Genomic DNA, 12,675 nt, shown 5'->3' with positions numbered 1-12,675 from the left:
CTCCACTCCCACGTGTGTGTCACTCCACCCACTGTGTGTGTGTGTCACTCCACCCCACGTGTGTGTCACTCCACCCACTGTGTGTGTGTCACTCCACCCCACGTGTGTGTCACTCCACCCCACGTGTGTGTCACTCCACCCACTGTGTGTGTGTCACTCCACCCCACGTGTGTGTCACTCCACCCCACGTGTGTGTCACTCCACCCCACGTGTGTCACTCCACCCCACGTGTGTCACTCCACCCCACGTGTGTGTCACTCCACCCCACGTGTGTCACTCCACCCCACGTGTGTGTCACTACCCCACGTGTGTCACTCCACCCCCTGTGTGTGTCACTCCACCCCACGTGTGTGTCACTCCACCCACTGTGTGTGTCACTCCACCCCACGTGTGTCACTCCACCCCACGTGTGTCACTCCACCCCACGTGTGTCACTCCACCCCACGTGTGTGTCACTCCACCCCCTGTGTGTGTCACTCCACCCACTGTGTGTGTCACTCCACCCCACGTGTGTGTCACTCCACCCCACGTGTGTGTCACTCCACCCACTGTGTGTGTGTCACTCCACCCCACGTGTGTGTCACTCCACCCACTGTGTGTGTCACTCCACCCCACGTGTGTCACTCCACCCCACGTGTGTCACTCCACCCCACGTGTGTCACTCCACCCCACGTGTGTGTCACTCCACCCCCTGTGTGTGTCACTCCACCCACTGTGTGTGTCACTCCACCCCACGTGTGTGTCACTCCACCCCACGTGTGTGTCACTCCACCCACTGTGTGTGTGTCACTCCACCCCACGTGTGTGTCACTCCACCCCACGTGTGTGTCACTACCCCACGTGTGTGTCACTCCACCCCACGTGTCACTCCACCCCACGTGTGTCACTCCACCCCACGTGTGTGTCACTCCACCCCACGTGTGTGTCACTCCACCCCACGTGTGTGTCACTCCACCCCACGTGTGTGTCACTCCACCCCCCGTGTGTGTCACTCCATCCCACGCGTGTCACTCCACCCCACGTGTGTGTCACTCCACCCCACGTGTGTGTCACTCCACCCCACGTGTGTGTCACTCCACCCTCCACGTGTGTGTCACTCCACCCCACGTGTGTGTCACTCCACCCCCACGTGTCACTCCACCCCACGTGTGTGTCACTCCACCCCACGTGTGTGTCACTCCACCCCACGTGTGTGTCACTCCACCCCACGTGTGTGTCACTCTACCCCACGTGTGTGTCACTCTACCCCACGTGTGTGTCACTCCACCCCCATGTGTGTGTCACTCCACCCCACGTGTGTGTCACTCCACCCCCATGTGTGTGTCACTCCACCCCACGTGTGTGTCACTCCACCCCCATGTGTGTGTCACTCCACCCCACGTGTGTGTCACTCCACCCCCATGTGTGTGTCACTCCACCCCACGTGTGTCACTCTGTGCGTGTGGCAGCCCAACGCGGCGGAGGGCTGGGCGTCCCAGCATGCACCTCACCTCGCCCCCTCCCAGAATCCCTTGCAGCAGGAGCAGCTTGCGGTGGGGACGCTCACCACGCAGAAGCTGCAGGTGCCCGTGAGACGCGGCGTCCGTGGGGTCGTCGTGTCTGTGTTGTTTGGTCTTGTGGTCGTGTCTGTGGTGTGTCTGTGTTGTTTGGTCTTGTGTCGTGTCTGTGGTGTGTCTGTGTTGTGTCTGTGTGGTCTTGTGGTGTGTCTGTGTTGTGTCTGTGTGGTCTTGTGGTGTGTCTGTGTTGTGTCTGTGTGGTCTTGTGGTGTGTCTGTGTTGTGTCTGTGTGGTCTTTTGGTGTGTCTGTGTTGTCTGTGTGGTCTTGTGGTGTGTCTGTGTTGTGTCTGTGTGGTCTTGTGCTCGTGTCTGTGTTGTGTCTGTGTGATATTGTGGTGTGTCTGTGTGCTCGTGTCTGTGTGGTCTTGTGGTGTGTCTGTGTTGTGTCTGTGTGGTCTTGTGGTGTGTCTGTGTTGTCTGTGTGGTCTTGTGGTGTGTCTGTGTTGTGTCTGTGTGGTCTTGTGGTGTGTCTGTGTTGTGTCTGTGCGGTCTTGTGGTGTGTCTGTGTTGTGTCTGTGTGGTCTTGTGCTCGTGTCTGTGTTGTCTGTGTGGTCTTGTGCTCGTGTCTGTGTGCTCATGTCTGTGTGGTCTTGTGATCGTGTCTGTGTGGTCTTGTGCTCGTGTCTGTGTTGTGTCTGTGTTGTGTCTGTGTTGTGTATGTGTTGTTTGGTCTTGTGGTCGTGTCTGTGTGCCCGTGTCTGTGTGGTCTTGTGCTCGTGTCTGTGTTGTGTCTGTATCGCGTCTGTGTTGTGTTCGTGGTGTTGTGGATATGTATGGCTTGTGGTTGTGCTGTGGTTCTGTTGATAGGGCGTTGTTGTTGTTTTTGATAGCGGTTGTTGCAGTTGCCCCGTGCCTGTTGCTGATGGCGGTTGTTGTTGCTGCTGGCGGTTGTTGTTGCTGATGGCGGTTGTTGTTGCTGATGGCGGTTGTTGTTGCTGATGGCGGTTGTTGTTGATGGCGGTTGTTGTTGGTGATGGCGTTTGTTGTTGCTGCTGGCGTTTGTTGTTGCTGATGGCGATTGTAGTTGGTGATGGCGTTTGTTGTTGCTGATGGCGGTTGTAGTTGGTGATGGCGTTTGTTGTTGCTGATGGCGGTTGTAGTTGGTGATGGCGTTTGTTGTTGCTGATGGCGGTTGTTGTTGTTGATGGCGGTTGTTGCTGCTGATGGCGGTTGTTGTTGCTGATGGCGGTTGTTGTTGCTGATGGCGGCTGTTGCTGCTGATGGCGGTTGTTGTTGCTGATGGCGGTTGTTGTTGATGGCGATTGTAGTTGGTGATGGCGTTTGTTGTTGCTGCTGGCATTTGTTGTTGCTGCTGGCATTTGTTGTTGTTGCTGATGGCGGTTGTTGTTGATGGCGGTTGTTGTTGTTGCTGATGGCATTTGTTGTTGCTGATGGCGGTTGTTGTTGCGGTCGCCCCGTGTGTTGTTGTTGCTGATGGCGGTTGTTGTTGCTGATGGCGGTTGTTGTTGATGGCGATTGTAGTTGGTGATGGCGTTTGTTGTTGCTGATGGCATTTGTTGTTGCTGCTGGCATTTGTTGTTGTTGCTGATGGCGGTTGTTGTTGATGGCGGTTGTTGTTGTTGCTGATGGCATTTGTTGTTGCTGATGGCGGTTGTTGTTGCGGTCGCCCCGTGTATTGTTGTTGCTGATGGCGGTTGTTGTTGCTGATGGCGGTTGTTGTTGATGGCGATTGTAGTTGGTGATGGCGTTTGTTGTTGCTGCTGGCATTTGTTGTTGCTGCTGGCATTTGTTGTTGTTGCTGATGGCGGTTGTTGTTGATGGCGGTTGTTGTTGTTGCTGATGGCATTTGTTGTTGCTGATGGCGGTTGTTGTTGTTGCTGATGGCATTTGTTGTTGCTGATGGCGGTTGTTTTTGCGGTCGCCCCGTGTGTTGTTGCCTTCCCAGCTGCTGGAGCAGCTCCGAGCCAACCGCTTGACCCTGACGCTGCCCCAGCTGCAGCTGCTGGATCAGCTGGAGCACCAGGCCAGGGTGGCATCTCAGCAGCACCAGGTGCCGGCCTCAACCACGCAGACCCCTCGCCACCCGCCTCCCTCACCCCGGCCACGCCCCGCACACGGCACGGCCACAACACTCTGGGGCACGGCCACAACACTGGGGTAGCGGCCACAACACTCTGGGAGAGGGGGGGGTGGCCACAACTTCCCGGCCCCACCGCAGCGAGTCTCCGAGCTGCAGCGAGCGACGTTGAGTGCCTACGGCGATTTCGGACGTCTCCCGTGGCTTTTTCGGTGAACGGTGGCGCCCGACGCACGGTCAGAACGGCGTCGTTTCGGCGTCGTTTCGGCGTCGTTTCGGCGTCGTTTCGGCGTCGTTTCGGCGTCTGACGCGTCGCAGCCGGGGACGGCTCGGCCGCGCCCCTCGGCGTTGGTTCGTGGCACGCCACGAGCCGCACCGCCGGCGCCGAACGCTCCAAATTCCGACACGGACACCCCGCGTGTGTGTGTGTCTAACAAGGGTTTACAACACACACACACACCTAGCTACACGTGTGTGTGTGTGTGTGTCTAACAAGGGTTTACAACACACACACACACCTAGCTACACGTGTGTGTGTCGGGCTAACAAGGGTTTACAACACACACACACACACCTAGCTACACGTGTGTGTGTGTGTCTAACAAGGGTTTACAACACACACACACACACAGCTAGCTACACGTGTGTGTGTGTGTCTAACAAGGGTTTACAACACACACACACACCTAGCTACGTGTGTGTGACTAACAAGGGTTTACGACACACACACACACACACCTAGCTACACGTGCGTGTGACTAACAAGGGTTTACAACACACACACACACACCTAGCTACACGTGTGTGTGACTAACAAGGGTTTACAACACACACACACACACACCTAGCTACCTGTGTGTGTGTCTAACAAGGGTTTACGACACACACACACACACAGCTAGCTACACGTGTGTGTGTGTGTGTGACTAACAAGGGTTTACAACACACACACACACACACCTAGCTACACGCGTGTGTGTGTGTCTAACAAGGGTTTACGACACACACACACACCTAGCTACACGTGTGTGTGACTAACAAGGGTTTATGACACACACACACAGCTAGCTACCCGTGTGTGTGTGTGTGACTAACAAGGGTTTACAACACACACACACACCTAGCTACACGTGTGTGTGTGTGACTAACAAGGGTTTACGACACACACACACACACCTAGCTACACGTGTGTGTGTCTAACAAGGGTTTACGACACACACACACACACCTAGCTACGTGTGCGTGTGTCTAACAAGGGTTTACAACACACACACACACACCTAGCTACGTGTGTGTGTGTCTAATAAGGGTTTACAACACACACACACACACCTAGCTACACGTGTGTGTGTCTAACAAGGGTTTACGACACACACACACACCTAGCTACGTGTGCGTGTGTCTAACAAGGGTTTACAACACACACACACACACCTAGCTACGTGTGTGTGTGTCTAATAAGGGTTTACAACACACACACACACACCTAGCTACACGTGTGTGTGACTAACAAGGGTTTACGACACACACACACACCTAGCTACACGTGTGTGTGACTAACAAGGGTTTACAACACACACACACACACCTAGCTACACGTGTGTGTGACTAACAAGGGTTTACAACACACACACACACACACCTAGCTACCTGTGTGTGTGTCTAACAAGGGTTTACGACACACACACACACACAGCTAGCTACACGTGTGTGTGTGTGTGTGACTAACAAGGGTTTACAACACACACACACACACACCTAGCTACACGCGTGTGTGTGTGACTAACAAGGGTTTACGACACACACACACACCTAGCTACACGTGTGTGTGTCTAACAAGGGTTTACGACACACACACACCTAGCTACACGTGTGTGTGACTAACAAGGGTTTACGACACACACACACACACACCTAGCTACACGTGTGTGTGACTAACAAGGGTTTACAACACACACACACACACCTAGCTACACGTGTGTGTGTGTGTGTGTTTAATAAAAACCGGACCACACCTGTCCCCTACCCCCCCCCCCCACAGACGAGGCAGTCCGTGGTGATGCCCCCTCTGGGCCCTGCCACAGGCCCCCAGGGCCTCGCCAACGGGCCGGGACACCCGCCGGGACCCCCCCCTACCCCCCGGGCGGCGCCGTCCGACGCCCTCAACAACGCCGCCGCCGGCTGCGGCGCCGCCTCCTCCTCCTCCTCCTCCCCCGGCGGCGCCGTCTCTCCGACGCGGCCGCCCCACCACAGCGCCGCCGCCTCCCAGCAGCAGCAGCAGCAGCAGCAGCCCGGCGTGGCGGCCACCCGCTCCGCCACCGATCGCCCGCGGGCACCGGCGCTGCCGCTGTCCAACGGTCCCCACGCCGGCGCCGGCAGCAATAATTTGGTGCCGCACCACAGCCAGCACAAGCAGCAGCAGCAGCAGCACGGCGGTGGAGGAGGAGGAGGGGGAGGGGGAGTCCCGGCGTCGCCAGGGACTGCGGGAGCCAGCAGCCTTCATGTGCCTTACCGCTCTCATCACCTACTACTACCTCAGCCCGGCACGGGCGAGCACTGGCAAAACTCAGTCAACTCCTCTCAGGTACGCTGTGGTGGGTGGGTGGGTGGTGGGGGGCACGGCTGGGTTGTTTGGTTGGTGGGGGGGGGTGGTTGTGGGGGATTGGTGGGGGGAGTGGGGCTGGTAAGCTGCACACCTGCTCACGTACACACACACGTGGCCTCGAACAGGGCTGTAGGGGCAAGTGCTGTGAGTAGCGAGCAGCACCTATAGACACACAGACAAAGGTCCCCCGTGTAGCCTCTAGCAGGCTGTAGGGGCAAGTGCTGTGAGTAGCGAGTAGCAGCTGTGAAGGCTACCGGCACTGTGGCACACGAGGGGGTGGGTGGCCAGCACCACGCCCGGCCGCCTTTGTCTCCCCAGTGGCGATGTTCACTACACACCGCTACACCAAGTACTCAGTTGAGGCTGAGTCGACCTAGGGGAGACCCAGGACCGGTTCAGATAATCGTCACTGGTAGTGTTGGCCTTGAGCGGGAATCGAACTGGGGTCGCCGAATTCGTAGCTCAGCGTAGCGCTAACCGCTACACCACCGCTCCGCACACACACAAACAACAACAACCGCCATTCGCCACTAAGTGGCGGTGACGTCACCACGACGCTTGTGCCAGGCTATGTGCACCCTGAGGCCACGTGAAGTGTCGAACGCCCGCTGGCAGGAGGTCACTGGGCAGACCCAGGTGCCACGGGTCGACTGACTGAGATGACTGGCTGATGCACCACCTGTGCCCCCTACTGTGCCAACCTGCTGTGCTTTAGCCACCCGGCGCTCTGCTCGTTGTTCTGAGCGTCGCTCCTCCGCCCTCCGTTGTTGTTGGAGGGCGACTGCCTCCAACTGCCCAGTAGCGTCCTTCACGAGCCTCCTCCACAGAGGCCGATCTTGACACCGCTGGTACCAGTCATCGGCAAGTCCACTCAGCTCCACGTCCTCCTGTACCACATCACTCCATCTCCTCTCTAGCCCGTGCCGCGCCCGCTTAGCCCCCTCAATCCGGCCAAACAAAAGCTGTTTCGGCATGCGGTGGCTGGGCATGCGGGCTACATGACCCAGCCATCGCAGCCTTGCCTGCCGGAGGAGCTCACCGATGGGACCCTGCCCAGATGTTTCAAGGATTTGTGAGCTCCTCACACAATCCAGTCTGGTTAAACCCAGGATGGATCGTAGGCAGGCCAGCCTAAATGTTTCTAACCGGCGAAGATGTTCCATTAGGGGGGTCCACGTTTCGCAAGCGTAGAGAAGGGAGGGAATGACCGTGGCCGAGAAGACCTGAAGCTTAGTGCGGAGCGACAGACCAGGTAGCTTCCACACAGCGTTACGCAACCGATGAAAAAGATATTGCCGCTCGACTGATTCGGAGTGAGACCTCTGCTGTTAAACTGGAGCCAGTCATAAGCACACTGCCCAGGTATGGGAAACTCTCCACTCTCTCCACAACTGCCCCATCACCGATTGGGAGTTGTGGGGGTGGAGTGTCCGATGGTACAAAATACCCAGGCAGGTGCTTAGTTTTGGTGGGGCTGATGGTAAGGCCCCACCTCTTAGTGGCACGCTCCAGTCTCAGCAGCAGCGTCTCCAACTCCTCCTCTGACTGAGCAGCTATTACCAAATCATCAGCATACATAACGTGGTTGAGCAATAGGGAGCCATCCCTTGACCGCACCCGGGCATCGATTAGCCTCCCATTATATCTGTACCATATGGAGATTCCCACGGTACAGCTATTGAAGGCTTCACGAACTACGTGGTCAAAATAGATGTTAAATAATGTGGGAGCCAGAGGACATCCCTGTCGCACCCCAAGGTGTACAGGGAATGGCTCTGACTCCCGGCCACGTAGTTTTACCCGGGCCCGCTCACCATCATGAAGGTCCTTAATGATCGTGAGCAGAGGGTCAGGTACTCCAAAAGCACGAAGAACGACCCAGAGCCCAGGCCTACTGATGGTATCATAGGCCTTGACCAGGTCAATAAAGCAGAGATGTAGGTCTTGTTGGAATTCCCTACACCTCTGCTGTAGCAGACAGACAGAAAATATGGCATCTGTGCAGGACCGCCCTTTCCTGAAACCGCATTGGGGCTCCGCAAGCCTCTCCTCAGCGTGCCTGGCAAGGCGATGCTGAATAATCCTTGCCAGAACCTTTCCCGGCACACTGAGGAGTGAGATGCCCCTGTAGTTGTTACAGTCTGTGCGGTCCCCCTTCTTAAAGAGGGGGACCACCTCTTTAAGGGGGCATCCTTCCAATCATGCGGAACCCGTCCAGTGGTCCAGACTGTTGTTATGATGTCATATAGGGCAGTCTGTGCACAAACGCCACCCTCCCTCAGCATTTCGCTTGGGAGATCATCTCTGCCCGCTGCCTTTCCTGGTCTCAGACTCCGGATCGCCTTCAATACTTCCTCAGCAGATAGCACCTCAGCCAGCCACTCACAGGGGGTGACTTCTTCCAATATTTGAGGCACCGCAGCCTCAGCAGGGTCATCCTCACTTTGTGCCACGATGTTTTCCTGGCTGAGGGATTTTCCCTCCCCCAGGACCTCACAGAAATGCTCAGCAAATCTGCGAACCTGTTCCTGGGGGTCAGAGATTGGATCACCGTTTTTTTCCCCTAATGATGGTAATAGGTGTGGCGCTGCAGGTTACTTTTTTGATGGAGTTAAATAGAGATTTCTGATCACGGGCCACTGAGACAGACTCCATCTCCTCAGCAACCCGCGACCACCACCCATCCTTGCAGCGCCTCACGGCTCTCCGAACCTCCGAGCGAAGGCTGCGGTAAGCCTCCTCATTCTCTGACGTGGGATTCTGTAGCCGATGACAGTGGGCCTGTCGCTTTTTCTCAACCATCGTGAACAACTCCTCTGTCAGCCAGGGTCTCTGGGGAGGTCTGGACCGCGTACCCAAAGCAGCCATTGCAGCTGCATGAGTCACAGTCCTAAACCTCGCCCATTTACCCTCGACATCAGGAGGAGGCGGGGACGATGCCAATCCCAGCCGCAAGCGATGATGAAATTCTCGCTTGCAACTTTCATCAGATAACTGAGACCAGGCCACTTTAGGTCGGAATGGGGTCCTGGGTGTACACCCACCACCGGAGTGGAAGAATGGCAGGCGCATCTTACAGATGACTAGTCGATGGTCAGAGGGCAGATCAGCTCCACGGTAGGTCCTGGTGTCAAGGACATGGGCTCGCATTCGCTGGTCCGTCACTATCTAGTCCAGCAGATGTTCTTGCTTGGACCCGGCATGCATCCATGATGTTGTGTGGATGCGCCGATGCCGGAACAGCGTGTTGGTAATTACAAGCCCATGGGCTGCACAAAAATCTAGCAGCCTCCTACCGTTGTTATTGAGCTGATCTGGCCCATGCCCTCCAATCACTCCAGACCAGGTGCCAGTATCATGACCAACTCGGGCATTGAAGTCACCCAACATGATGACTCTATCCCGAGGGGCCACTTTAGCCAGCACCTGTGACAGGAGGTCATAGAAGGCATCTGACTCATCGGCTTTGCCTGCATCCCTCCACGGATGTTCATCTTCGGTGGGGGCATAAGTAACCACGACCACCATTCCTCGCCTGACACACACACACACTGACACACACACACAACAACAACCGCCATTCGCCACTAAGTGGCGGTGACGTCACCACGACGCTTGTGCCAGGCTATGTGCACCCTGAGGCCACGTGAAGTGTCGAACGCCCGCTGGCAGGTCACGGGGCAGACCCAGGTGCCACGGGTCGACTGACTGAGATGACTGGCTGATGCACCACCTGTGCCCCCTACTGTGCCAACCCGCTGTGCTTTAGCCACCCGGCGCTCCGCTCGATGTTGTGAGCGTCGCTCCTCCGCCCTCCGTTGTGCGCGCACAGACATCGACACACACATCGACACACACGTACACACACACACGTACACACACATCGACACACACATCGACACACACATCGACACACACACACGTACACACACACACACGTACACACACACACAGACACACGTGTGTGCTACACGTCGGCTGCTGTGTCTGTCCCACCTTGCGCCGCTCTCGGCAGGTGCAGAACCGAGGGCCTCCGTTGCCGTCGAGCGGTCCGGACGGCGAATCGAGCAACAGGAAGTCCCCAGCCTCCTCCTCCTCCTCCTCCTTGTCGTCGTCGTCGTCGTCCGCAAACAGCGCCAGCAGCAACGGCGGCAGCGGCCTGACGATGCACGGCGGCGGCGTGAACGGTGACAGCAGGAGCCCCACGCAGCAGCAGCAGCAGCAGCAGCAGCCGTTGATCAGTTTGCACGCAGCCCGGCCCACTCCTCCTCCTCCTCCTACCTCATGCCTCGGCCCGCCAGCCAGGCCCAGCGCAAGCCCGGGCCTGCACAATCACGTCCACCCAACGGCGTCGTCGGCGGCGACGACGGCGACGTCGGTGGCGCCGCGGCCCGGCCGGCACCCGCCGGTCGTCGTCACCAACGACTCCGCCGCCGCCGTTGCCGGTTGCCCGGCGGCGGCGGCGCCGTCGGGGGTTGCGGCGGCATCGCCGCCGTCGTCGTCGTCGCTGTCGCCGCCGTCGTCGCTGTCGTCCACCTCGTCGTCGCTGTCGCTGTTGAAGCCGCTCCCCGGACACAACGGGGAGGCGACGACGGCGACGACGGCGACGACGGCGACCTGCTGCGGCGGCGGTGCGGAGGCGGAGGGAGGGAGGCACCGCGCGCCGTCGCCCTCGCCGCTGGAGGCGCTCTCCATCCACTCGAGCGCCGCCGACGTCCTCAAGGCCTGCAAGTACGTACACCCACCCACCACCCACCCACCCACCACCCACCCACCCACCACCAACCCACCCACCACCAACCCACCACCCACCCACCACCAACCCACCCACCATCCACCACCCACCCACCACCAACCCACACACCACCAACCCACCACCAACCCACCATCCACCACCAACCAACCCACCCACCCACCCACCACCAACCCACCCACCACCAACCCACCCACCACCAACCCACCCACCACCAACCCACCCACCACCAACCCACCACCCACCTGTGTTCGTGTGCTTGCTTGTGTGCGGTAGTGCAGCGGTTAGCGCTACGCTGCACTACGAACCCGGCGACCTGAGTTCGATTCCCGCTCACGGCCATTACCAGTGACGATTATCTGAACCGGTCTTTGGCTTCCCCTAGGTCGACTGCGGTTTAACTGAGTACCTGGTGTAGCGGTGTGTAGTGAACATCGCTAGCACTGGGGAGACAAAGGCGACCGGGCGTGGTGCTGGCCACCCACCCCCTCGTGTGCCACAGTGCCGGTAGCCTTCACAGGCGCTGCGACTCGCTACGAACCACACTCGCCCCGACAGTGTGTTAAGGCTATCTTCGTCTGTGTGTGTTTGTGTGTGTCTGTGCCTGTGTGTGTCTGTGTGTGTACGTGTGTGTCTGTGTGTGTGTCTGTGTGTGTGTGCGTGTGTCTGTGTGTGTACGTGTGTGTGTGTGTGTCTGTGTGTGCAGGCGACTGTCACGCAACGGGCAGTGGAGCGGCTCCTTGACGGAGTGGTGCCGTCCCCCTCGGCCCCCCCCGCCTCCCGAGCCCCCCCTGCAGCCTGACAAACTCCAGCCTCTCATCCCCAGCATCTACGTGAGAACGACTACCCACTCGCTCGCCCACCCACTCGCCCACCCACTCATTCACTCGCCAAGCCACTCGTTCACTCGCCCAGCCACTCGCCCACTCGCTCGCCCACCCACTCGCCCACCCACTCATTCACTCGCCAAGCCACTCGTTCACTCGCCCAGCCACTCGCCCACTCGCTCGCCCACCCACTCATTCACTCGCCCACCCACTCGTTCACTCGCCCACCCACTCGTTCACTCGCCCAGCCACTCGCCCACTCGCTCGCCCAACCACTCATTCACTCGCCCAGCCACTCGTTCACTCGCCCAGCCACTCGCCCAACCACTCATTCACTCGCCCAGCCACTCGTTCACTCGCCCAGCCACTCGCCCAGCCACTCGTTCACTCGCCCAGCCACTCGCCCAGCCACTCGTTCACTCGCTCACTCACTCGCTCGCCCAGCCACTCGCCCAGCCGCTCGCACGGCCACTCACTCACCCACTTGCTCTGCTCACCCACTTGACCAACTCAACGCACTCACTTGACCAGCCAATCACCCGCTCCACCAGCTACTCGCCCGCCCACCCAACCGCTCGTTCACTCGCTCAGCCACTCACCCACTCCACCAGCCACTCGCTCAACCAGCCAATTCACCTGCTTACCCACTCCACCAGCAGCTCACTCGCTTACCTAGCCACTCGCTTACCCACTGCACCATCTACTCACTCACACACTCAACCAGCCACTCACCTACTCACTGAACCAACCAGCCACTCGCTCAACCACTCACTTAATCAGCCACTCACCCGCTCACTCGCCCACCCACTCAACCAGCTACTCACTCGCAGGCACGCTCACTCAACCAGCCACTCACCCGCTCACCCGCTCACTCGCCCACCCACCCACTCCAGCTA

The 12,675-nt window shown here is 58.3% G+C and overlaps 1 protein-coding gene across 4 annotated transcripts in view; it reads left to right on the top strand.

Moving 5' to 3' along the window:
• Window positions 1–12,675, top strand: part of KDM6A (lysine demethylase 6A) — a 42,920-nt gene that overhangs the window by 12,608 nt on the left and 17,637 nt on the right. For all 4 annotated transcript variants that reach the window (XM_076058322.1, XM_076058321.1, XM_076058324.1 and 1 more), the window contains 5 exons: window positions 1,449–1,562; window positions 3,463–3,567; window positions 5,636–6,178; window positions 10,215–10,930; window positions 11,659–11,785. In XM_076058322.1, coding sequence (XP_075914437.1) covers window positions 1,449–1,562; window positions 3,463–3,567; window positions 5,636–6,178; window positions 10,215–10,930; window positions 11,659–11,785 — 1,605 coding nt within the window. The remainder of the gene's footprint in view (window positions 1–1,448; window positions 1,563–3,462; window positions 3,568–5,635; window positions 6,179–10,214; window positions 10,931–11,658; window positions 11,786–12,675) is intronic.

This window comes from Petromyzon marinus, assembly GCF_048934315.1.
Source record: "Petromyzon marinus isolate PM22_M1 ecotype Great Lakes invasive population chromosome 70 unlocalized genomic scaffold, UKy_Petmar_22M1.pri1.0 chr70_unloc.2, whole genome shotgun sequence".
NCBI classification, from domain to species: Eukaryota; Metazoa; Chordata; class Hyperoartia; order Petromyzontiformes; family Petromyzontidae; genus Petromyzon; species Petromyzon marinus.
Note: the sequence above shows the minus strand (reverse complement) of the source record. Positions and strands in the feature narration are given on the sequence as shown.